Genomic DNA, 25,088 nt, shown 5'->3' on the forward strand with positions numbered 1-25,088 from the left:
CGGAGGAAGGATTGAGTGATGACATTTACCCAGAATCATCCGTGACACTGTTTTTGCCCCATCATGCATGGGGATCTCAACCCAGAATTCCAATGGGCGGGGGAGACTGCAGGAACTATTGGATAGCTACCCACAGTGCAACGCTCCGGAAATCGACGCTAGCCTCAGTACGTGGATGCAAACCGCCGAATTAATGTGCTTAGTGTGGCCGCGTGCACGCGACTTTATACAATCTGTTTAAAAAAAACGGTTTCTGTAAAATCGGAATAATCCTGTAGTGTAGACATACCCTTAGAGAAGGCCCTCTCAGCAAGTGCATTCATAGTTCAGTGTGTGGGCTTTCCCAAAACCTCTTAATCAAAGGCATATGATTTCCAGCAAACTTAGTAGCCATATGACTCTAACACAGCATCTAGAATTAGCAAGACTGGTTATTTTAGAACATCTACGGAAATTCCATTAATGCCATTGGCACAGGCAGCATTTGGAAACACATGCTTGTTAGAAAGGTCTCTTTCCACCAAGGAAGTTGTTTGTACTGTTTTGCCTCCAAAGGCACGTGAGCCCTTCTCCCAGGATCACTCCCATAGTAAATGGCTTATTGGCTTTTCCATTGTTCAATAAGCGTTTTCAAGATCTGCCCAGTAGCTGAACTTTGACTGTTGTATTGAAGACTATAGTGTGGTCTTTAAAAGGCCGCTGGGGTGGGACACTGCACCTACAGCTGTTCCTGTCGGCGCGTTTTGTCTGGGAAAACTCTGGGCAGGAAGAATGCACCCAAGGGGTCACTAAGGGAGAGGACACAGAATTAGCAACTGTTCCCACCCACTGCAAGGATGTGTGCTCCCTCAGCTCGGCCCACATGCTCCAGCGTGGCATGTGGGGGGGGGGTGAAAAAACTTCAGTGGAGCTATAAAAGCAGAGTACATTACAGGACTCTAGTCCAGAGGAGACTAAGATGTGGGTGACTGTTTCAAGAGAGAGATAACGGCAGCCTGCTAGCCAGCTTGAGATAATGCAAAGCCTCTGAGCCCTCATGCCTACCTCAGAATCCAGATGTGGCCTTCTCCCATGTGCTGAATAGGAAATCCCCCAGAGTCCCTCCCTGAAGTGCTCCTTATTCCCCCAGTGCTGTCCCAATTCAGACAACAAAACACACCCCACAGCTTCCTCTTTCCACTGCCAGAACACCTGGTGCATGCTTTAGTCTGGTCCGGGAGATCTTCCCAGAGAGTTCCCTGTTCACGTGGAGAAATTCCCTGGTCTTACATGAACTCTTCTAGACTTCATCCAAGAGTTATTCTCAGCTACATGCTTGTTCAGTCTGCAGTACATTCACCCATTTGGCAATGTTTTAAAATGTGGAACTTTAAAAAAAGCCTAAAATGTTAAAATCAATATTTTAATTATTTATAAAATAAGATTTTTCTAATTAAAATGGATCCTTATTTTAAGCAGTTGAGAGCTGCTCTCTGCTTTCATGAGAACAAATACGAATATGCTGCCCAGATGCATCTAAGTTAACCGAGGGCCAAATTATGCCTTCAGATATAGCTTCTGTCAGAGCTCCTTTGCACATGTATTTCCAAGGTCAGAGTTTGGTACTATATAGGTAAGACATTCTGCAACCAATAATAAAAAGATAGGGCCTGGTTTTGGTTTTAAGAGTCTTGAGCCATCTTTTAGTTTGTGCCTAAAAATAACTGAGTCCACAGGGTGTTTGTTGGTTTGTTTGTTTTGGCAGGCACAATCAAACAGTTAAACTAATTAAATAGTTTATTGTGGGTGCAATTATTTGTGGGCCTGCAAAAATTAAAAGTCATTTCAGCTGCTTAAAGCAACGCCATCAACTTTAATCTGTAAAAACTGACTCATTTGAAAAATGTTGAGATCCTGGTGGAGCGGGCAGCCCAGGTGTTCACCCCTCTTCTGCCATTTCCTTTCCCCCTCCCCTCCAACGCCAATGACTCATCTTCACTTTCTAGCAATGGGGAAACTTGTTTGGACAAAGTTTGTTCTTACACTCCACCTTTCCAGCCCTCTCTGCCTCTGGGCCTCTCTTTAGAACCAATCTCAAACAGAGTCCCTTTTGAGGTGTTCGTGAAGTATTTGGATACACATTTGGGGTTTTCTGAACCTCCAGTTCCTGGGTGGAACTGGAACTAGGATGGTGGACATACAATAAAAAAAAAGCCTCCTCTCATGATTTCTATCTTAAATTTTTAGATTCAAGAGGCTCAGATAGTTTAAATAAGCATCTGGGACCAGATCCTCAGCTGGTGTGAATTGTGACTCCACTGACTTCAAGAACTATTCCGAGTTTCACCAGATTGTCATCTGGCCTCCAAACTTTTGTCTGCTTCTCCAAACCAAAGCCACACTCTGAATCATTTGAGCTTTCTCCATCAGGGCATCCTATTCCCTCAGGAGAAGAGCACAGAGTCCTTCTGTAGCTCTCCTTACAGAAGGGTCACTATGTCATAGGTGTTCTGTTATTGGAATCTATACCAGGATGATTTTGCTCTGCAGTACTCCAAAATGAAGTGCAGAGATGAGGGACTCAACAATACTGTTTTTGGCAGAGGTACACACTTTAACATACCCCCCCACACACACACACACAGAAAACAAAACTGTAACCGCACAAAATGTGTCCATTTCCTGAGTTATACAGTACCTTCTTTTTCTAAATTCGGATAGTTAGGGGATCCAATCAGACGGGGGTGGGGGCGAAGCAAGTTTTAGACATGAAAGAAATTGCAATGGTTTTGAGGTTTAGGCATGTCTGAAATCTCTCGTTCAGCGTATCAGTGAAATGATGCCCAGACTGTGAGGTAATCACCATATTTATTATGTTGACATTCAGGAAGCTTTTCCATGATCAGATTGTTTCCTAGGACTGTTGAGTTGGGGTTGGAAAAGCAGGCAGTGCTCATCTTCTCACTCGTTGATTGTCTTGAGCTGCTGTGATCAGATGAAAATAAGATGTGCTGTTGTGTTGGTGGGGGACACAGGGTCCCAGACCCACAAGGGGCTGAGTGCTTTCAGCTCCTGTGATTTTAGTGGGAATTGAGGATGCCCTGCGCTTTTCAGGATCAGGATCATACTGAATAGACGTGCTTTGGGCCTCAAGCAGTAGGGGTAAGCCTGTATATTTCCTCCAGGACTTTTGGGCAGGACCAGGCAACCTGTGGAGCTCTGTTTCCAGCAAAGTGGCAGAACAAAGTTTAACAGCATGGAGTTGTTAAGAGTTGTGAACATACAGAATAACATTTGAATTTGAATTTCCCTGGTAGAGGGGTCTCTAATGAGCAATCAGAGGCACTCCCACAACCCTAGAACAAGAGACCAGAACCAGGGATTTTAATATAGTGTTTTTTCTGTAAATGCCCATCAAATACACAGATGGGCTGCTTGTGTAATTGAAGATAAAAGATAATTCTGCTTAAATACATGAAAAACATAAATGCACACTGGCTTGCAGCAGGAAAACAGATATTAAATATGTAGAAATCTACATTATAGATCTCTAGATCTGAAAGCAAATGAAACCAGTTGGGATACTGAAGAGTAAACTTTTAGTAGCAGCATATTGTGACTTTGAAGTTCGGGGTTGTTTTTCCCCCTCCTCTTAAATCAAAACAATTACATCTGCTTCTTCATTTACAAGGGGGAGAACACACACTTCTGGAAATGTTGCATGAACAGTTAGTACATTTCACACTGTGTACTTCGGCTACAGAAATCTGTTTTCTATAACTTTTAGATTGTTCTTTTAGCTTTTGAAACTTCACATACTAGCTAAAATGAGCAACTTGTCTTTTGAAAGTGCCATTTAAGTAGCAAAATGTCCTAAACCTCTTTACAAAAATATACAGCTGTATGAAACTTGAGATTCGTTTTTAAAGCACTGCAGTCATCGTGAAAGTGCCTATCATGAAGAATATTGTCTCTCTAAATGCTTAGTCCTTTATCTGGTGCACTTTTAACCTTCCATAAAATGTTCAGAGTTGAGCCTGGCTGTATGCCAAAGATTTGGGTATCTTGCTGTTTATGTACCTAGTTGTTGGGGGTGTTTGGGGTTTTTCTTTTTAAAGAAAACCCAGCTAAACTCCATTTATTTTTGCAGACAGAATGCTTTAAAGGTGCACACATGAAAATGTTTTATTCTTGTCTCCACCATCTCATCTTGCTTGAAGTCAGTCCAGACATTTATGTAAATTCAGATGTCCTCTTAATTTTTGTAAGTGTTATTCATTTGGCATTTTAGCATTGAAATAATGCACTACAGAGTAACTGCGCAATCTCAGTTGACTTTTGATGTTCAAAAGACTTTGTCTTCAGCCCTTGGGGTACATGTTCTTTTCTATATCCCCTCCTCCAAGTCGTTAGACCCTACCACCTTTTTTTCCTGACACGCCAGCTCTCATCTCCCGTGCGTTACATTACAGAGAATTCTACGTGGATTCAGCCTTAGACTTGTTGTAAGATAATTTGACAGTCACTAATATTTTGCATAGGCCACTGATTTCCAATTTCAAAGGCAGTGTTTGCATGTCTTTTCTACTCTGAAAATGTAATGTAGCCCCTTCTCTTGGGTCTCAGCATCTTTCCTGTTTGAATGGTGTGAAACAAATTCAATACAGCGATAGCTCTGCATTTCCTCTTTTCAAAGTTGTCTAAGGTCCGTTTACGCAAACAGCTGGTAAAAAAAAATTGCTACAATTTTTAGTGCGGCTGGGAATTTAAAATTTCCCACTGGAGCGTCTTTAAAACAGAAATTAACCGTCAGACTATGGTTCTGCTGCTCCCAAAGCACAGCCCCTACCATTTGAGCTCAAGGAGAATCTTCATTAGCTCTGATCAGGCCTCTGACACACATCGAAGCAATTCTTATTCTGCCCAATAGAGGGCAATGGTGCATCTATACGCTACCCATTTCATTGCCACGAGGAAAAATTTTAACACCTGAGAAGGACACCAAGTTTAACTACTTTCAAACTTTATAATCTGATGCGAAACATCCTTCCATTTGCTTAATTGCTGATAAATTTAAGACAAAATCGCTCTTTTTATTACTGGATCTGAAGAAAGGGTATGCCCCCAGCTGGCGGTGTAGCAGGTGTACAAACACAGAAATGAGACAAGCCTTCTAATTTCCAGATAGAGGAGACATACGTGCCACTAAACACAGCAGTGTAGAGGTGGCGACGTGAGCGGCTGGAGGAGCTAGCTGCCCACGTATGTACCTAGTGTCTTGGACAGGATCCTACTTGGGGCAGCGACACTTCTATTTTTAGCACAGTCAGAGCCAGCACCGGTATGTTTCATTGAGCTGGAAATTGCACCTCCAGCTTGAGGTGTAGACATCCTCTTCAAGTACAGATCCCTGTAGATGAGAGCAGACTCTGGTCTTTGGAGCTGCATGAAAGTTCTCGTGTGTGAAGACATCCGGCTCGGTTCAGTAACTGTAGCAACATTACAATAAAAATGCTTCACTAATCCTTGTGTTAGGAAGAATCATGTAGTTCATAAACATCTACAAAAGCAGGTCCTCAAGACTTCCGCTGCGTTAGTATAAGTTGCCTTTTACCCTTCGTTGTACATGGGACCCTTTTGGACATGAATCCAGATGGCAGAATCTGCATAATGACTATTTATTATTTGTAATAAACAGTGCTTAGGATTCAGATAGTGGAGACCGATTGTGGCAGACACTGTACAAACACGCATTAAAACAGTCCCTGCCCCAAAGATTTTACAATCTCATAGACTCATAGACTTTAAGGTCAGAAGGGACCATTATGATCATCTTATCTGACCTCCTGCACAACGTAGGCCACAGAATCTCACCCATCCACTTCAATAACAAACCCCTAACCTATGTCTGAGTTATTGAAGTCCTCAAATCGTGGTTTGAAGACCATCTAGGTTAATAACAAGAAGATACAGAGCATCCCTACTGTCTAATACTTGGATATTCTAAGAGGACATATACAGTGCTCTGATTCTGAATAGTGTAGCTGCAGGGTCGGCTATTTGCTTTTCTTCAAAACAAAAGAAAGTTGCTTTGATTGTTAAATGAGTTCTAATTTTTGCCTCTGAACGGTTCTTCCAAAAGTTGCTCGTGTCCCCAGTGAAGTGTCATCTAACCTGGCCTTTTTAAAGAGAGACATCTCATTTCTCTTATCCTATGGTAAAACCAAATACCAGGTTTGCATCCTAGTTTCACAAAAAGGCAGAGAGTAAATTCCAGTGCTTCTAAGCACTTTCCATTTAAATTTAGATTGTAAAGGACCCTGTGCAATAATCACGGTGAATGACAGAAATGGAACTCAGAGCTTCAAACATGAATTGCTAATATGCCATGCCACGTCCTCGATTCCTAGCTGTTAATGGAGTAATTCCTAATGAATCTTCAGACGTCTGATAGACTCTCCAATGTGCACTAATTCTTACACTCCCCTCCCTTCCCCCACATCTCAGACCCTTGCGGGAGACCTTGTTCCTTTAAAAATGCCGTCTCTATAACTCAAAAATACTCAGCACAGAAAAAGAAAAAGGGGACTTGACATTAGTTGAGCTTGAAAGGTTTGGTGCTGTGAAAAGTGACTGACGTGTGAAAAGAGGCTACAATTAGTTCTTTCCCCAAGCGCTCTTCCATTCAGTCCAGGGTCACTCCTTCAGCAAGCTGAGGGCTTGAGTGTAATGTGTTGTGACAGTTTGAGATGATGAAGAATAATTCTTGTATTCAGAGTTGCGGCTGCTTCCGCACTACCCTGACACATCAGGCTGGCTGTCATTGTATCATTTATCCAGGCTGCATCTCTGCCATGCTGTACAGGAGTTTGTGCAATTCTCAGTAGGTAGAGGAAAGGGTCAGCTCTTCCAGCAAATGAGTTTTGAGGATATTTTGAAACTGTGCTTAACAACCTGCTGTAGGGGAAGGCAAACAGAGAGAAAGGAAAAACCATTAGAAGAAATAATGCACTAGAGATGAGATTTTTGAGTAGACATAAAGGAGATACCATGGCTTCAAGTGGACCACTACAGAGAAAGCACAGATAAGAAAGGCAGCATAATTTATGAGTGTTCCGGGCAAAAGAGGGCTATATAGATTTTCTTCAGGCATTGAATTAATGTGCCATATAAAATGGCTTCACATTTAGGCTTGGCAGGGCTTTCTACCTTTCTAGATTTGCTGTAGTCCTTTGACAGTTCCTGAAGCTTTTTCGAATTGAATGTACAGCAACCTGGCCTGGACTGGTGCCTGATGTAGCTTATTCTGCTCCCACACATACCTGAGGATCACAAGCTTTGAGATAGGGCCATGTCCCGTCCGTTCCCCCCCCCCTCATCCCCCCGTTTGTCACAAAGCTTAATAAAAGCAGGGGATTATTTTTGCAGTATGATGGGACTGCAAGGTAGGATCAGGCTTGGTATTTGAAAACCGAAGGTAAATATTAACAGAAATAAGTGTTTCCTACCAGTTTCTTGCAATTAGCTCACTAATGCAACAGACTACAGCATGCGCTGTGTGCACTGAAGGAAATATATCACTGATGCAGTTTTCAGCCTTTGGCAGGGATGAAAACAGGACGGCATGGGGAGGGAGTTAATGGAACACACAGACCCCTGCATTTGAGTTCCTATTGCTCTGTTAATCAGGTTTAAATTGCAGTAGTACCTGAAATGTGATCCGCACTTTCCAAGCACAGAGGAAGACATGCCTACAGTCTAACCCTGGATCACTCCCTGCAGCTGTCACTCAGTGCTCATCCTCTCACTACACATTCCACAGCTCTTATTACAGGTCCCCGGTTTACCCCAGCTCTCTGATTCAGCACAGCCCCAGATTGACAACAGGAGTGAAAGGACGATTGATGAAAAAGGCCACAAGAAAATCATGAGTATTATAGGGCACCCATCACTGTGCTGTTATCTCTGTGTATACGTGTACATGGTGACTGCCTGCACCCCCTGGCAGGGTTGGGCCTTAATCTAGTGGCCTGTTTATAAATGAGAGTGGGGAGGTCATTTGGTTCACATGTGGGACAGAGGCCAAGATTTTCAAAAGTGACTCATGCCCAACGTGAAACGTCTTAAAGGGGCCTGATGTCCAGGAAGTGCTGGGCCCCCACCCTTTGGAAATCAGGCCCCCTTAAGGTGTCTTCCTAAACCATTTGTCACTTTTGAAAAGAGTGGCCAGAGTGAAAGCAGAAAGAAGCCTCTTCTATCAAAACAGATGACCAGGCTTGTACCATATACCCTGGGGATGGAGGAATATCCTCTCGACATAGATACACAGTACGGTGAGAGGCGGAAGGATGTATTCATCTGTGTGTAGTGCTTTATGAGTGTATGAGCACCAGCCTTCTTACCTAGGAACTGTTATAAACAACCACTGATAAAATGAGTATCATCTCGGTGGGCATACAGACTTTTACACATCATCCCACTGCGTTAGTGAGTCGTTGCCAAATCTGGTAAAATAGCTGCTATTTCAATGTGTCTGTTGTTTTGAACCTCATCTGCAAGGCTTAGAATGGCTGCAATGGTATCGGTGTAAGGAATGGTGTCTATTTTCTGATCTTGTTAACTGAGCATGAGGAAATATGATAGGGTTCGTCTCTGAAATTTACAGTGAAATAAGTATTGCAAACTAGTCACCTCCCTACTCTAGCCACTAGAAACACTGCTTCCTGCAGCATTTCCACTCATGCCTTTTCAGTCCTGTCGACCTTTTTTTCAGGAGAAACGAATTCTCTCACTCCTTCTGTACTGCGAGATATTGGTCCTTGTTCTGGTCTGTTCTACACTAGCATGCCTCCATTGATTTAAGAGGAGCTTAATCCCGATTTGCACTAGCAATAGATGAGAATCAGTCCCACGGCTTCCCAGGGCCACAGAGCCACATTGACACAAATCTGCACATTCGCTGGTAGAGGATCATGGTTGACAGTTTTGTCTTTCTTTCCTTATTTTTTTTTTTTTGAGCCCTATGGAGCCTGTTTCCTTTGAAATCTGGTAGATGTGCAGCTCTGGAGATTAGTTTTTTGTTGTTGTTTCTCTCCTCAACACAGTTCAACTCACACGTGCCCTGAAGCCCTCTATTATTCTGTGCTTCCCATTTGCTCTGCTGGTGGCTGTTACAGTGAGCATCAAAAGGGAGGAGAGGGCTGCTCTGAGCTCCCCTGAACTCGCTCCCTCCTCATCTTTTCAGCAGATGTTTCTGCCTATTTCTTTTTCTAGGCCAATCAGAACTTTGAGTCATTTCCTCTAGGGATGCGGGCAGGTTTTCGTATTTATGTTTCCAGTATTAGTGTTTGTTTATATTTGTGTTTATTTTTCACGGGCTTTTTAATGCCTCAGGGAGCCATTTAGGGGGCCAAAGTAATGCAAGTGCTGGTCTTCTCACAGTATTTCATTTCCTTGATAGTGGAAATGCTCTGAGAAGAGCAGGTCTTGTGTTCTTTTGACCCCATAAATAACTCCCAGAGGCCCCCTTCTTCCTTCTCCTCTCCATTTTGCAGACCCTGAAGACTCAACCCCGGTTTTCTTGCCTCAGCAGAAGCAAATTGAAGTTATCGCAAATAGCCAGCAAATCTATGAGACGGAATGTGTTTTATGTGAGACGCGATTTGTTGGCTAGTATACAGGCCACTTAAAGTGTATCATAAGAAGTTGTTTTACTGCTACATTTAAGGAAGTTAATACATCTTGGCAGTATATACCTGTGGAAATGTAGATGAAATAACCTGCAGACATCCTAGGGCCAAGTCCATTCCTGCCTTAACTCACCATGGAAGCCAACAGAATTACACCAGGGACAGATCTGTCTCCCAGTATTTGAGCACTGCTAAACTTGTGACCTCACACAGCCAACATAAGCAAGGATGTGCCGAGCTGAGGCTGCCATTCTGCCTTTCGCTCACTTCCTTCTGCAGGTGGACTTTGGGTTTCATTTTGAGTGAACTTAGCCCTCTGTTTATCCACAGAACAGGTACAGCACAGGTACAGCTGTGCGAGCTTCCTTGCAGCCAGGCCAACGACCTGGGGGATTCACCTCTGGGGTTGAGAAGGTACTAGAACAATATGTTACACTTCCATAGCGCTGTGCAGTCAAGGATCTCGGAGCACTTTCCAGAGTTGGGTTAGTAGAATTATCCCCTTTTTACAGACAAGGAAGCAGACATGGCAAGATTAAGGGCTTGTCTACACTTAAAACACTGCAGGTGTGCAACAGCACTGCTGTAGCACTTCAGTGAAGACACGACCTACACTGATCAGTGAAGCTCTCCCGTTGGCAAACGTGCTCCACCTCCCTGAGAGGCAGTAGCTAGGTTGACCCATTGACCTAGAGTTGTGTGCACCGGGGCTTAGGTTGGCCTAGGGGTGTGGATGTTTCACACCCCTAAGCGACGTAGATATACCAACCTAACTTCTTAGTGTAGACTAGGCCTCAGACTTGCCCAGGGTCACAGAGGAAGGCAGTGGCTGAGTAAGGAATAGAACAGAGGTCTCCTGACTCCCAGTCCACTAATGGTCCTCTTTCTTCAGCATTTAGGGTTGCACCCATTCAATCCTTCATCTGCCTCCTGAAATTGCCAGCATGTGAAAATGGGTGTTTTTATGTGAGCATCCATAGTATGATTGCCAGATACGCTTCACATGGGCCATATGATAGAAAAGACCGTTGTGCTCTGCCAACCTGGGCTGGATTTGAATTCGCAACCTAGCAAAAAGGCTCATTATCCCTGAGCCATCCATGCCCCCAACATGATGTCACTTTTGAGGTCCATGCATATTTTAGAGGTGTGCTGCCCCTCCCTCTTCCCCACTGTATAAACGGAATAGTTAAGAACAGAACTTTTAGGAGGGAGATTTTCAAAGGTACAAAAAATCCAGTCCCCATCTGTGCCTTTGGAAATCTCCCCCAAATTCACTGGCTTTGCTTGGTTTATGTCACAACCTTAACGTTACTTAAAGGAGCTTTTTGTTTTAATTCCTTTATATTCTTTTTAAACAGTAGATTTTAAAAAGACGGAAAAGGGAAGAAGTAGGAAGTAAAACCTCCACCATTTAACATCTTTCCCTGTTTTAATCATGATCGTATTATATTTTTTGAGAGTGTTAAACAATATTGGACTGGGAACCTTTTATTTTCTTTAAAATACGTAGCATTTAAAAATCTGCTGGTCCTTTGATAAATTAAGTCCCATGCTAATGCCTCGTTTCAAGGGTTTCTATTGGCAGAGATTTTTTTTCCCCTCTGAACTGTACATACATGAAAGAAAGAAGTGGTTTAAAATGGAAATGCTGAAATGTATTTAAATAGGCACCTCCTAAGGATTGTTTGACAATCATTCGAAGGAGGATTTTTGTGTGCTCATGATGGTTCATAGTATTCTCCTTGGAAGCGTAGGTGGTTGTCTTACCAAATTTTGATTTTGTCTCTAGCACACATGCACGTTGCTTTGTTACTGCAGAGTTCTTAATAAGTGCTGCTGGAATTGATTTGCCTTTAAGGAAAACAATATTGAAAAAACTGCTGTGAGGAAGATAGACATATTGAAAGGCTTTTGCACAGACTGCAATGAGATATAAGAGAAAGATGGCCAGATGTTGGGTGAAAGCTTGCTCCCATTCAAATCAATGGCAAAACTCCCATTGACTTCAATGTAACCAGGATTTCACCCTTGGACATTTTCCTTTTAACCATCAAGGGTACCGCTACTGTAAAGGGTAGACAGTGCAAGACAAATACAACGATTTGTCTATTAACTAGAACGCAGTCTTTCTGTGAGCCTGCATCTCTTGACATACACGAGCCCCAGAAGGCCATGGAAGCTGGTTCTGTCAAGTCTTTTCAGAAGATAGACTGGCCATTTGGCCCTTCCCCTCCCTACAGCTGGGTGGTGTGAAGCAGCGTAGTTACGGAATATTAGCACTTTTTACTCCACTACTCCCTATCCTGAGCCCGTTCCCTGTTTTCTACCCCAAAAGCTGGAGGACAATCTTCAAGACAGTGGGTCATTCTGTTGTCCCTGGCAGAGCTTCAGAATGGAACTTATGTTGACTTTGAACCACACATCCTTTTGCCTAGGGAGGTTCTGGAATCTCCAACGTTGGAGGTTCTTAAGAACACTTTAGACCAACACCTGTCAGGAATGGTCTAGTTATTACATAGTCCTGCCTTGAGTGCAGGGGACTGGACTAGATGATCTCCCGAGGTCCCTTCCAGTCCTACACGTCTATGATTCTACTCCTCTTTAAAGTGCTTCCTTATCTGATTGACATTCAGGGATGTAATGGCCATGCTGACTTTGTCCATTGATGTAATAGCCGTGAGCCTGATGGCCATATTTACAATGGGGTTGGTCTCTGGTGACCAGGAAATGCCTACGCCCACATTGTATAGCTGCTCTGAGGGGTGGAATAGGGAGCAGCCTCCCCAGGTGCATGCAGGGGTAGAGAGCCTGGGTTCCTCTTAGTGGTGCTTTATAATATAGCACTTGGGATTTGAGCAGTGGTACCTTACATACCAAAGTATGTTGCACCTCCGTCTTGCTGTGTAACTGGCTCCAGACAGAGTAGAATGTCCGTAGGCTCTAGGCCTCGTTGGTCCCTGTGTTTTGGATGGATCCCCAAAGGGAATCCATCTATGAAACCAAAAAGACCTCCCCCTCCGCAGAGGCAAAGGGCCAGAAGCAAGCAAGGGGATCAGCTAAATCTAGGAGACAACAAATGAAAATACAGGAAGGTAGCGTAGGTCCTAGGTTTAAAATCAGGGCTTCCAAGGGGGACACAGAGCAAAGAACCCCAGTCAGTGCCCACTGCTCCTCAAAGGAGTCCAGGGAGCCACTCAGAGGAACTCTGCCAGGAGACACACACAGGCTGTAGGGTGAGAACTTCCACCCAAGGCCTGTTGGTTTTCTGATGTGTTCCTACATGCAGCCAGAACTTGGGTCTTTGTTTCTACTTTAACCTACTCATACTTTGTTCATTCTCATTTTTAACCTGATTTGTGTATTGTTGCACTACAGTAGCATGTAGAGGCCTGAACTGAGAGTGAGGCCCCATTGTGATGGGCGTTGTACAAACACTTAGCAAGCCTGGCCCTGCCCCAAAGAGGTTACAGTCTAAATAGACAAGACAAAGGGTGGGATGGGGAACAGAGGCAGAGAGAGGTGAAGCAGCTTACACAAGGAGCTCAGTGTCTCCTGACTCCCAGTCCAGTACCCCATCCACTAAACCTCAACTCCTCTCCAATTTTCTTATGCTTTTCTCAGTGCTGTTTTACTCTCCTTGGCACTAGCCCCCACAGCACCCCTAGCGGTGATGAGAAGTATTGCAGGCAGCCTCCCACAGAGAGCGCTCGTCTTCAATGACTGTATATTGGTTTGTAATGGAAAGGTTTTTCCATTTCATAGCAGCAGTAAAATACATACAGATGAGTGGCCTAATTTGCAGAGGTGCTGAGCACTGAGAAGAACAGGAGCTACCGTTGCTTAGCACCCCTGAAAAGCCTTAAGGCTTTGATTCTCAGGAAAGAAATCCCACTTTAAGATACTAAGTAAATCTCTGAGGAATGGCAAATATAAAGGCACTGTTACTAAAAAAGGCTGGAGTTATGTAACGCCTCTGCCAGAATCTCATGCACTCTTCCCCCCACCTATAAGCTGGCATTTTGCTGCTCAGCTTTTGGGCTTTGGGAATCTACAGTACTGAGGAAAAATAAATGCTGCTGCTTCCTCCTTTTTTTTTTAATGGTCCTGAAAATGCAGCACTTGCCTGAAAATCAATTATGGTTATTAAAAAAACGAGAGAGCGAGAGAGAGAGGAAAGTAACCTCGTAAGGAGTTCAACAGCCCTAATGATGTTTGATTGGAGCCTACCCGGGTTCTGTCTTCTTGGTGATGGCTGCACAGTGAGCGAAAGCTCTGACGTGAGACATTTAACCAAAGCCAGCTGTGTGCAAGGGGAGATAAAAGCACAAAATCAGCCAGGATCAGCACAGTGTTCGTGTGGGACACACAACTCATTTCGGATTCAAATGACTGTTTTTACTTCCTGAACTCCTGGGACAGTTAGGATGGGAAGGAATATGAAGACATTTATCCATTGTACATTCCTTAACAAAACGCTGGCAAGAAAACCATGATTAGGGCATTGTCACTGCTTCTTACAGGTTGACGGGCTTCCTACAGATCTGTTTCTTCGTGTAACCTATGCCAATTATCTCCCTTGCAAACTACTTCCACGATCAAGTACTAAATTTGCCACATCTTACTAGATGAGGTGTGAATTCAAATGGATCTATGATCCCATGTATGCACATGTACCTCGTATTAATGCTAAGAGGAACTGCTAGAAAGGTACTTGGGTGGGGTGGTTTTTGTCTTAGTGATGAAGCTTGTCACGGGGGCAGTGCATTTTACTTATATGCTTGTCCTTATCTCTGAGTCTCAGCGCAATAAAGGGACTTTCATAGTGTTTATAATTGAGGTAGAATCCCATTGTGAGACTGAACTCCGTGAATGGCAGCGATACAGTAAAATTGGGCAGTGAACAACATTTAGAATCATTCACCCAAATCCTGCAGTCCTTGACTCACTTCCTAGCCAGTCCTTGTTCACGAAAAACTCCCATTGAAGTCAATAGGGAAAACTCTGTCTGTCTGTCAATCTGTGTGCTCCATGTGTTTATCCTGTACCCATCACCATAGTACCACAAGTGCCTTTCAACATTATACCAATCCGGTCAACGGCCTACAGATAGACTGAGGGGGGGTTCCCTCTCCCCGCCCCTTTCCCATAGCAGAATTATTAGGGGCTTCACATCATAGGTCTGACCCCTTTTTATCCCTCCAGCTTGAGTAGAAACAGAGTGCGGAGCGTGGGCGTTGGCCCTCACTTTGCAACTCACCAGAATATTTGTTATAATCTGTCACTGAGTGGCTGGGAGAGGATGCTTGTGCTGTCCGTGGGGTCCTGCCTAATATCACCGCTGCGTGCCGTCGCTGAGTGCTGCAGAGTGTGAGGCTGGCCAGTCGCATTGCCTGCACGCTGCCGCTGAGGCAGCGTTTGGATTCAAGTGGCTCACGCAGAGTCAGAGTTGGAAATGTTGTTCTGCCCACACAAAAATATGAGTGTTTCAAGAGTTAAGACCAGCCCGGGAAGGAATGATACGTGTGTGATTGCAAGAGTAGGAACCTTAGATCCCTGGGCCTGTTTACAGGCTCCTCCAGCCCTCTGCAATCAGTACAGTTTCATCACCTTTTAGTGATGTAAATGGACGCTAACCATGATCGTTTCTGCTTTCTTCTTTTGCTTTGAGATAGTAGTCCTAGCAGACAAGGACCCAGAGAAGTTTGTTATTTCTCTTTGCCTCAGAAACCACAAAGATGCTTTCCACTGTCTGTACAGCACAAAGAAGTTGTGGAAAATCCTTTTTTAAATAGGCTGTTGAACTGCATTGGTTGCGTGCAGTTGTTGCAGGTCACAGTTAGCGAGTATCACAACTGAACTCCTTTTCTAGTCATATCACCAGCTCTGCCTGTTAAGTGAAGTTATGCCATTGTTTGTCAATAGGACTTCTATAATTCTGCTTAGTTCAATCTTGCAAATCTCCGATTTGGGATCTTAATATATTGCAAATCAATGTACTCGTCCCAAAGGAAGTGATTACACACCGCATCGGAAATTGAAATTCAAGGTTTAGATGTCTTAATCAAACTCCATTTTTATTCAGACTGAAATATAAGCCTAGGAAAGAAGTAGATGTGATGCCTCTGGAGTGTTTCGTCAAATCACCCAGTAAAAGGTGGATGACGAGTGAATGCAATGTTAGAACAGCGATACAATAAACAGATTTGTCAGTAAATTGGCCTTCTAATGGCAAACGTCCTTCTTTTATCTGAAACATTAACCAGGGCCTGTTTTCTCGTTCCATTTCAGAGCTTCAGCGAGAAGGAAGCATAGAGACTCTCAGTAACAGTTCTGGTTCCACCAGCGGAAGCATTCCACGCAATTTTGATGGTTACAGATCACCTCTCCCGACAAACGAAAACCAGCCTCTAAGTCTTTTCCCTACAGGATTCCCTTAAATTAGCCAAACATACGAGAAGAGATTCAGACTGGCTAACTAAATGTCGCTCCATCTAAACAGTTTTGATGTGTATTTCACCCACCCGTTAGCTGCACTGCTGAATGGTTCTCGTTACACTAATAAATATTGACGACTCTTCTGCTTAAAGTCTTCTTAAAATATATTGACAATTTATTGAGTTTGTTTTCCTGTGCAATATTGATAAGAAGAGACTCTTTCTTCAATCCTTACAGCTTGGTGGCTTCTTTTTGGTGTGTTCAGGAAGAGACCGTTTAGAGGAGAAATACTTTTAAAACCATTTTTTGGTTGAGCCCATGATTTTACAACCATTTCCCGCTTTTTCGTGTTTAAATAAAGGGCATCTGCATAACTTGAGTGGTGAATTAGCCATCCAGCCGGTGAATTCTAGCTGTTTGCAAAATTGAGGAGCATTGAAGAACGAACGGATGGGAGTGAAAACTTGAGGACTGTCTACGAGACAGATGGCGAATAGGACTGATACGTTATTACTTCGTTTCTGCATCTCTTTGCTGTCCTCCTTTGGTTCCCTGCTGATATTAATTGATGCCAGGAGTATTACAAATGAAGAAGTTTCTTTTTGTTCTTGGGAAGAATTATCTTTATTGCTCCAGTTTTATTCTAGTCATGTATTTTAGAAATGTTCTTAATTGACTAACAGAAGTCATAAATATCTCCTATTCAGTTATAAAAATTGTTCACTGGAACGCTACTAGCTGTCCAAATGTGCATGTGTCATTGAATAAATCTAAGTTTAACCAAATCTGCTTTAGCGTCAGTGTTCGTGTCGTGTCAGTACAGGGGTTCTCAAACTGGGGGTCATGACCCCTCGGGTCACGAGGTTATTACATAGGGGGTTGCAAGCTGCCAGCCTCCACCCCAAACCCAGCTTCACCGCCAGCATGTATAATAGTGTTAAATATAAAAAAAAGTGTTTTTAATTTAAAAGGGGGGTCGCACTCAGAGGCTTCTTGTGTGAAAGGAGTCACCAGTACAAAAGTTTGAGAACCGCTGTGTTAGTAGGATGTGTGTATGCTCCATATATATTCCTGTATCAAATAGTATGTGCTTATTTCCCAGCATTAAGACCTTCCAGGCCTTAATTAAACCCACCCAAGAGCACCAAACTAGGTCTGTTGCATCCTTAACTGTCAGCCATTTATGCCAGACCAAATGTTTGGCTTAAATTAGGCACCTTGGATCAAAAGAAATGAATGTCAGCACTTCAAAAAATCAGGCCAACTATTTAAATGCCTAAATATGGGTTTAGGTGCCTAACTTTAGAGTCCCAAGTAAGAACATTTTGGCCACAGTTCTTTGCAAGTTCATTTTTCTGTTCTTTTTTTGTTATAAAGTAGTTATGTTTAAAAAATAATCTCAGTGAACACGTTATAACCTGATAATCTGTTATTCATGGAGGTAACATCCAACGCTGGCTACTTGTACCTCTTTTACACTTCAGTAAGATCCGAGACACAGAGCCCAGGAAATTCCATGATGAGACCTTTGTGGAGTCTCCACTGAATTTGAAGGGGTCGCGGGATGAATGATCCTGCCAATCTTCACGGACTGTAGTGACAAGAAGCTTCCACAAGAGACAAGAGATCGTTGCAAAGAGCCTCTGTTCTCTCCTCTACTGACTTCTGCTGCCTTCAGTGTAGGAGCTATGACTTTTATGCCAGTTGGGGATCCGGCCCATTGACTTCAATGGAGCTAAGCTGATTTACATTAGCTGCAAGGGCCTGACCCTCTGGTTTTGGACTATTGACTGCACGGCCATCCATTAACATCTGTTGCATTAGATGAAGTGTTAAGTATAAAATGAAAGAAGCTGAAACCCCATATAATATACAGATATTAGTAGGAAACAATTCTAGTGACTACTCATGTCCAGTAGCCACATAAACCGCAGTATTTCAGCTAATTTTTTTTTTTAAGGAGAAACCCAGGGACTAACAGCTTATGAAATTTCCTTCTGACTTCTTCTTTTTAATATAACCCATTCTGAGTCATGGAAATGAAAGGAAACTATCTAAACCCACAAAGCTTTTTGCACTCTTATGGCTTAGAAACAACCACATTGACTGATGCAAAATTGACCGTCTTCTTCCTTCACCCCAGTCCCCAAATGCCAAATATCAAATTCACGCTCAGGCTCAATTTTTTTTTTCCCCTTGACTGCCAAACCTCTGATTCTCAGAAGATTTTTTTTCTGTCTGTCTTAAAATCCACAAAACAATGGGAGTTTGCGGGAAAATTTCAGGTGTTGATCCAGTCTTTAATGAGTCCTTTTTCAGGCAAAAACTCTCTTTTGAAATCAATAGGCATTTGCCTGTGTTTTTGGGGAGGACGTCCTTGCAGATCTGGCTAGAGCTGTGCTAACAAGGCTCTGCTGTAATGCTGCATTTCTTTTATGGCTGTAAAATAATGGATTGAACTAAGCGGAGTAGGCTAGGCCTGGCATTGAGAACAAATGGAACCACAAGGTCAAGTCAGTCCACACCAGTTCGGATTTTTAACATAGTTCAAGCCAAGGTCAGTTCCAGCCGTTCAAACAAAATCCAGATTAACACATACAGAAGGGATTGTGTTGTCACCGTGATTCTTGTTAACTTTCAGTCTTTCCAACGAACGGCCATAAGGGACAAGGTTCTTTTAAGGAAGGCAACTGCTATGCTTCGTATTCGCAGAGCCTCACACAGCTTGATTGCTAGCTCTGTCTGAACACACAAAGTAGGCGAGTGCGTAATGCAGCCTGGTGTCACTGGAGATGTGTTTGTTGTTGGCAGGCATTAAATTCCTTTTTTATAAGTGCTGCAATACAGCCCTGTGGAAATCCCCAGGCTGTAAGAAGCGCCGGTGAATCAGGATGGTTTGTTTAAAGGGCAGGGGGGATTACAGATTGGGGCAGTGTCCGTTTCATTTATTGAAAAGATTGCAGTGACTGTCCCATGGGCGCTAGCCCCTTCCCCGGTCTGGGAGGAAGGGCTAGATCTCCAAAATTACCAGCATGCATCACAGCTGAGGTGGGTTTTTCCTCTAGTAATTTAGGATTAAATTGATACATTCATAGATGACCTAACAGAGTAGCCGCCAAGATCAGCTCTCTGGGTATGTGCCATAGAAAGCTGAGTACTTTGTAAGGGGAACTCCTTAGGCCCTAACTCAACAAGGTACTTCAGCATATGCCTAATTTTAAGCACATGAGTAGTTCCCATTGAGGTCACGGGCTTAAGTACCTTGCTTAATGAGGGTTATAAAGAATATCCTCTTTGAACAAGGGGCCAAGTGTTTTGCTGGAACAACACTGTCCCTCCCCTCTCCTCCCTCATTTACCCTTGGAGGGGTATTCGGGTTCTAGCCAAGAAGGAAGCATGTTGCTTGAAGTCCACATTGCATCCTATCTACCTGGCTCTTCCATTCTCATTGGCACTGGTGTAGCCACATTGAATTTGAGCATGAGCCATTGTAAATGAGAACAGAATTCAGCCCTTAGGGCCGTCCTTTCTGTGAAGAGGCTACGGACAACCCTATCTGGCTGTGTCTACACTACCATGGCCCAGGGCTGCAGCTACACCGCAGTAGTGTAGATGTTTCCTACATCGATGGAAGGGTGTATTTTTTCCCATCAATCTAGTTCATCCACCTCTCTGAGAGGCAGTAGCTAAGTGGATGGAAGAATTCTCGCATCGACCTCGCTGCAACTATACGGGGGGTTAGGTCAACCTCAGTGTGAAATTGTTCACAGCCCTTTATGAGCCCTTGGCTAGGTCCATCTCATCTTTAAATGTAGATCAGGCCCAAGAGTTTTCTGGATCGGGCTCTTAGACTGTAAGCGCTTAAGGACCGGGGGCTCTTACTGGCTGGCACATTTGATCCATTGGACAACTGAGCCCGTAAGTTGAAATCCTGGCCCCATCAATGTCAATGGGAGCTGTGCCATTAAGGTCAGTGGAGTCAGAATTTCACTTTTAGGGCCTGATCAGGGAAGTGGAACGACTCCCATCGACTTCAATGGGTTTTGGATCAGAGCCTTACAGCGCAAATATAACTAATCTAAGGCGTGTTTCAGAAGGGCTGTATTGTCAGACAATGCAGCTTGTAACATGCAGCAATGCCGTGCCACGATATAAAATGCTGTCTCGAAAGGCGTCCCAAAGACCTGCTGGACTTGCAGCTTTTTTAAACTGCTTCCAGTAGTAGTAACTAGTGGCCCTCCTGCTGAGTTCAAAAGGCAAAATGTCTCATTTAAAGCAGGACTGACTGTATATCATCCTTAGTATAAAGTGAAGCCCTTCTATTAAAGTTGGGGTTGGATTTCATGAATTAACATGAAATATTGCTTTCTTATTCTACCCTGGTTTCTGTAATAAACACGATCGTGTATTGCACATCAATCATATCGGGGGATCGTTTCACTGCAGACATAGTGGAAAGAAACAGATCCTCCAAATGTGGCAGTTTGAAGTTCATATTCACATTGTTTTAGAGTTAATGAGAGACGGAGGCCTGGGCATAGCCAGCAGAGCGAGTGCTGCAAACTGTAGGATTTCGAAACGCAGCCAATAGTTACAGAAAATGGTTTCTTAGAATAGACAATAGTTTGGGCTAGATTTGCCGGTTTGCTTTGGCTGTTTTACACTGCTCTGGCACAGCGAAGCAGGCATAAACCCAGCTTAATTGGGTGGTTAAACCATGTTTACGGCTGCTTGCGTTGCTGGAATGGCACAATGCTGCCCAAGCGAACCAGGAATTCTGGCCCTTAATATTCAACTCTGAGAACTGGTGATCTCCAAATACGTTGCTCCCAGCACAATTAATGAAGCTGAGCTAAACACGAAGATTGCTGGTATTGGAGCGTCAAGTAGCGTCAGACAAAATAAACTGACCACGTACCAAAGATCTCAAAAATGCGCACACCACACGTTGTGACTAGCCCATGAAAAGTCATCCTGAAGATGGACCTTTGCTTTTAGGGGGAAAAAAGCTGTGAAATAAATGAATACACACCCCACGCCCATAAGCACCCTGATAAATGTGTGTGTTGATAACCATTTCATTAGGCTGTGATTTGTGTTTTGAGGAGTATCGAAACTATGCATGTGACTATTTCACTGGATTTCTTATATCCCTTCTTTGGAAAGTGGAGCGTCCGTGGCTTGTTATCATGCAGGGTTTGCACCATTTCCTGTTGTCTTTCTCTTATGCTTCTGAGCTATTGTAAAAATGTTTGGTATCTTCCTCTAGGTTGTAATCACGTCACCTTAATATTTCACAGCTGCTAAGGGTAACTTTTAAACTGAACCATTCGAACACTTACGATTAGCAAGCAAAATGGGGTTTTGAGACCACAGCTGGTTTTGAGTGCTAAACGAACAATGACAACAACAACAAAAGTTGCTTTTAACTTTGTCCAAAATTGGAATAAAGTTCTAGGGCTGAAATTGCGTTTGTTTTGTTAGTCCACTAAAATGATTCAAATTGTATGTCATAGGAAACAGAACAAAAAACCAAACAAAAATACCCAAACAAAATTCACTGTTTGTTTGTTTATGCCAACAAGACTTTTGGTTAAGTCTGTGTGTATCTAGCTGCAGATTCTCACCTTCATTAACCGTGCACTAAAATGACACTTTCCAACCACGGTTGCTTTTAATCTACATCACTATCACCAAGTGTAATTAAAAGCCGAGGAGACGACTTAGTCCCTGTTTTCAGTTGTACTTGTCATCTGCCCCTTCCTCGGCATGTTTTTGATCCCATGATTAATAATACTGAGGGGCAGAGACTGTTGGATTGCATTTTTCATGCCACTGTTACACCAGTTACAGGCTAGTACAGCGTTAGGCTGGTTTTTCTCTTGCCGCAGTACCAGACTATAGAAGTGTTGTTAAATCCTGGCCATAATGCATAAGAATAAGGAATTAGGAACTCAAGGTGCTACATTCCAATGGCACTGCCAGCTCTTTGGAGAAAGAGGGTACGAGAAATGCATGCCTCACATTGCCAGAAAAAAGCTCTTCACCAAGCAAAGTGGCACATGTCTAATGAAGCTGATTGCTGGGGCATTTGAGACAGACAGGGATCAACTTTGATTTGACACCTCCCGAGGCTGAGGGCTGGTTTAGTGTGTGTACATTAGCACCCTCTGAATAATCTATACAGTGTGCAAGCTAAGCCTGAACCTTGCAGATTAACTTGTCAATCAGGTCATTGATCTGGAAAGTCTCCAAGCTGCCGCACAGTTAAAATGAAGTAAAAAGTGTACTGGCTATCTGTCTGTCTGACCTGTATGTGCGGGACAGATTTTATGCAAAGCTGTTTGTAAATTCATCCTAACCCTTTTAGAAAACTGCACGCGGTCAGTACCTTCCCTGTTACGCCTTAAGCGTTAATTGACGAAAAGGTGAACGCTGTGGCCGGACCTCCAGCGAGATGATTCATCACTTCTCCAAATCAAGTAGCCCAGCCTGTACTTTTCCAAACCTGAGGCTAAGAGATAAACGTCTGCATTTAACTGGTGCTAAGTCCGTCTCTTCCTGCCCAACAGGTTGGTCTTGTGGAGATGTTTAAGGCGAGCAGGTTACAATAATATCAGGAAATAACATTACCCCAACAAACGCTAAGTGTACGTGTTAAAAATGGGGCCAAACTGCAAACATGTGACCCTGTCGGAGTGTGGGAGTGTTTGGGTTGGGGCATTCTACAAATATATGGATCAGCCTCCGAATTCTGCTAGAGAGGGGGGTTCGTCTTGGGGAAATTCAGATTCGTGTCCATCTCTCATTGAAAGCGATGGCTCTATTAACTTTGCACATTTACAGCACCTGTCATCCTAAGATCTCCTGTTATTTTACAACTATCAATTAATAAAGCTTGAGCCATACCCTGATGAGGGAAATAAGTATTATTCCCATTTTACAGATGAGTAAACTGAGGCATAGTAATGTTGTGACTTGCCCAAAGTCACACTGGAAATCAGTAGCAGAATCAGGGTTAGAACCCAGGAGCCCTCACTCCCAAGCCTATTATATAAGACCTAGACCATTCGATCACTAATTACTCAGAGTGGTACAGGCACTGGAGGATTGTTTTGTTTTATTGTCTGTCTTGATAGCTTTTGGTAAGACAATGTAGCAAGTTGCCATTGCAATTTTGGACCTGAGCTTACATATCAGTCTCTGTTCATCATTGATCAGTTACTTTCACTGACATGTAATGTATCATTAAAAATCCCAGGTTATTTTTCTGCTGAGAGTGTTAGAGGCATCAAACTGCATAAATCACAATGACTGTGTTTGTGACAAAACCAACCAACCAAAAATCCCCTGGATTTAATGTTATGTTAATTTCTGGGTGCGCCTCTCTGTAGGTTCCTTGGCAAATAATTTTCACTTTGATGATGTTCCTTGTAGAAAAAGTAGGGCCAGTAGATAACCCTGATAAATTGAAATTTGTGGTTTGTTCTGGTATCTGTGTGAGAAACAGGGAGAGATTTAAACATGGACCAGCAGAAAGTGGCAATGAATTGTTTTCGTTTCTTTTTGTGTTATAAAACATATTGTCAGACATGGCAGAGTTCCTACGCAGCAGATTATTACTGTTTCTTATTTAGTTAATATTTATCTTGCTAGATCCAAAGCTCATTGAAATCAATGAGAGTACTTCTATTGACTTCAATGGGCTTTTGGTCATGGCTTAGGGGCGGATCTATCTGAATTCAGTCATACACTCCACAGCTCAAGAGACTCGAGTCCTCTGGCCACAGAACAAGTGCAACACAGCAAGAACTGATGCAAGCTTCCTGATCCCTGGTTCCTTAACAATGTATCTCAGCCCTGTCCTGGAGAGACCACCTCTAGGGAGTTTAGTCTGGAAGGCACATTTAATCCCTAGCGCCTCTGCTGAGACTGCAAACACAGGTGCCAGTTAAAACCATTTGTAATAGTTGATTTTGTGATGCGAACACATGGCCATCAAGAAATACACTGAAGCCCCATACCAGGGTTGGGCTGGGGTTAAGTTTTCTGGGGCATTTGCTAATTAATAACCATGTAACACATGAGGATAACAGTCCAGCCTAAGCAAAGTCAAATCCATATTGCACCAAGAGACTAAAACCTCTCTGCAGATTGGAGGGAGAGAGAGAGAGAGGAGGGATGCGGACAGCACAGGAAGAACTTCTGATCTAATCAGCTAAAAGCTAAGGCAAGCAAGTGTCGGACCAGCTCCTCCAAGTCAATGGAGCATGGTCCACCAGCTGAGGATCCGGCCCAGTGTATTTAATCACCAGTGGACTTTCCAGCACAAGCAATGCAGATGGCTGCCTAGGCGCTCATGCAGACTTGTAACTCATTGGTCAGACCAGTCTTGTCCTCCTCCTGGAAGAGAGGGTGAAGTTAGCGCACTGGGATGAAAGGTGGTAACTCTCCTGGCAATGGGGCTGGATGGGAAGGGAATTCATGACCTGAATTCTTCTCTTCCATCCCACTTCTGGCAGCTGAAGGCCTCACTTTTGCTGGAAGCCATGTGCAGTATAAGGCCTGCCCTGCAATGTGCCATGGCAAACCTTGGGCCCAGGGTGCAGAGAGTCTCCGAAGTCACTGGAAGCTGTGAATGCTCAGCACTGCATAGGAGGCACTCGGCACCTTGCAGAATCCAGCTTTTTATGTGAAAAAAAGGCTTCCCTAGTCAGACAATATAGCAGATACAAGTCCTAAGGCCACCTCTAATCTTGAGCTAGAGCTACATGTCATCAGGGTATGGCAAGGCACCGGGGAACAAATCCAATCTCGGCCTAAGCGGCTAAAACACCCATTGAAGTTAATGGGAATTGTGCCCCTTTGACCAGGACTGTATTTGGCCCATCAGGAAGACAGTCGTTCATACCAAAAAATACCATGCTGTCTTGTAATGGATCAGCGGTTTAACAGGCAGACAACGTAAAGCTTTCATCACAG

The 25,088-nt window shown here is 43.5% G+C and overlaps 1 protein-coding gene across 5 annotated transcripts in view; it reads left to right on the plus strand.

Moving 5' to 3' along the window:
• The window catches only part of BCAS3 (BCAS3 microtubule associated cell migration factor), a 482,555-nt gene extending 465,664 nt beyond the window's left edge, over positions 1-16,891 (plus strand). For 4 of the 5 annotated variants that reach the window (XM_044993805.1, XM_044993807.1, XM_044993802.1 and 1 more), the window contains one exon: positions 15,960-16,891. In XM_044993805.1, coding sequence (XP_044849740.1) covers positions 15,960-16,108 — 149 coding nt within the window. In that variant the 3' untranslated portion in view covers positions 16,109-16,891. The remainder of the gene's footprint in view (positions 1-15,959) is intronic. The other variant, XM_044993808.1, reaches the window with a different exon arrangement.
• Positions 16,892-25,088: the final 8,197 nt, after the last annotated feature.

The sequence above is a fragment of the Mauremys mutica genome, chromosome 19 (genome assembly GCF_020497125.1).
Source record: "Mauremys mutica isolate MM-2020 ecotype Southern chromosome 19, ASM2049712v1, whole genome shotgun sequence".
Taxonomy (NCBI): domain Eukaryota; kingdom Metazoa; phylum Chordata; order Testudines; family Geoemydidae; genus Mauremys; species Mauremys mutica.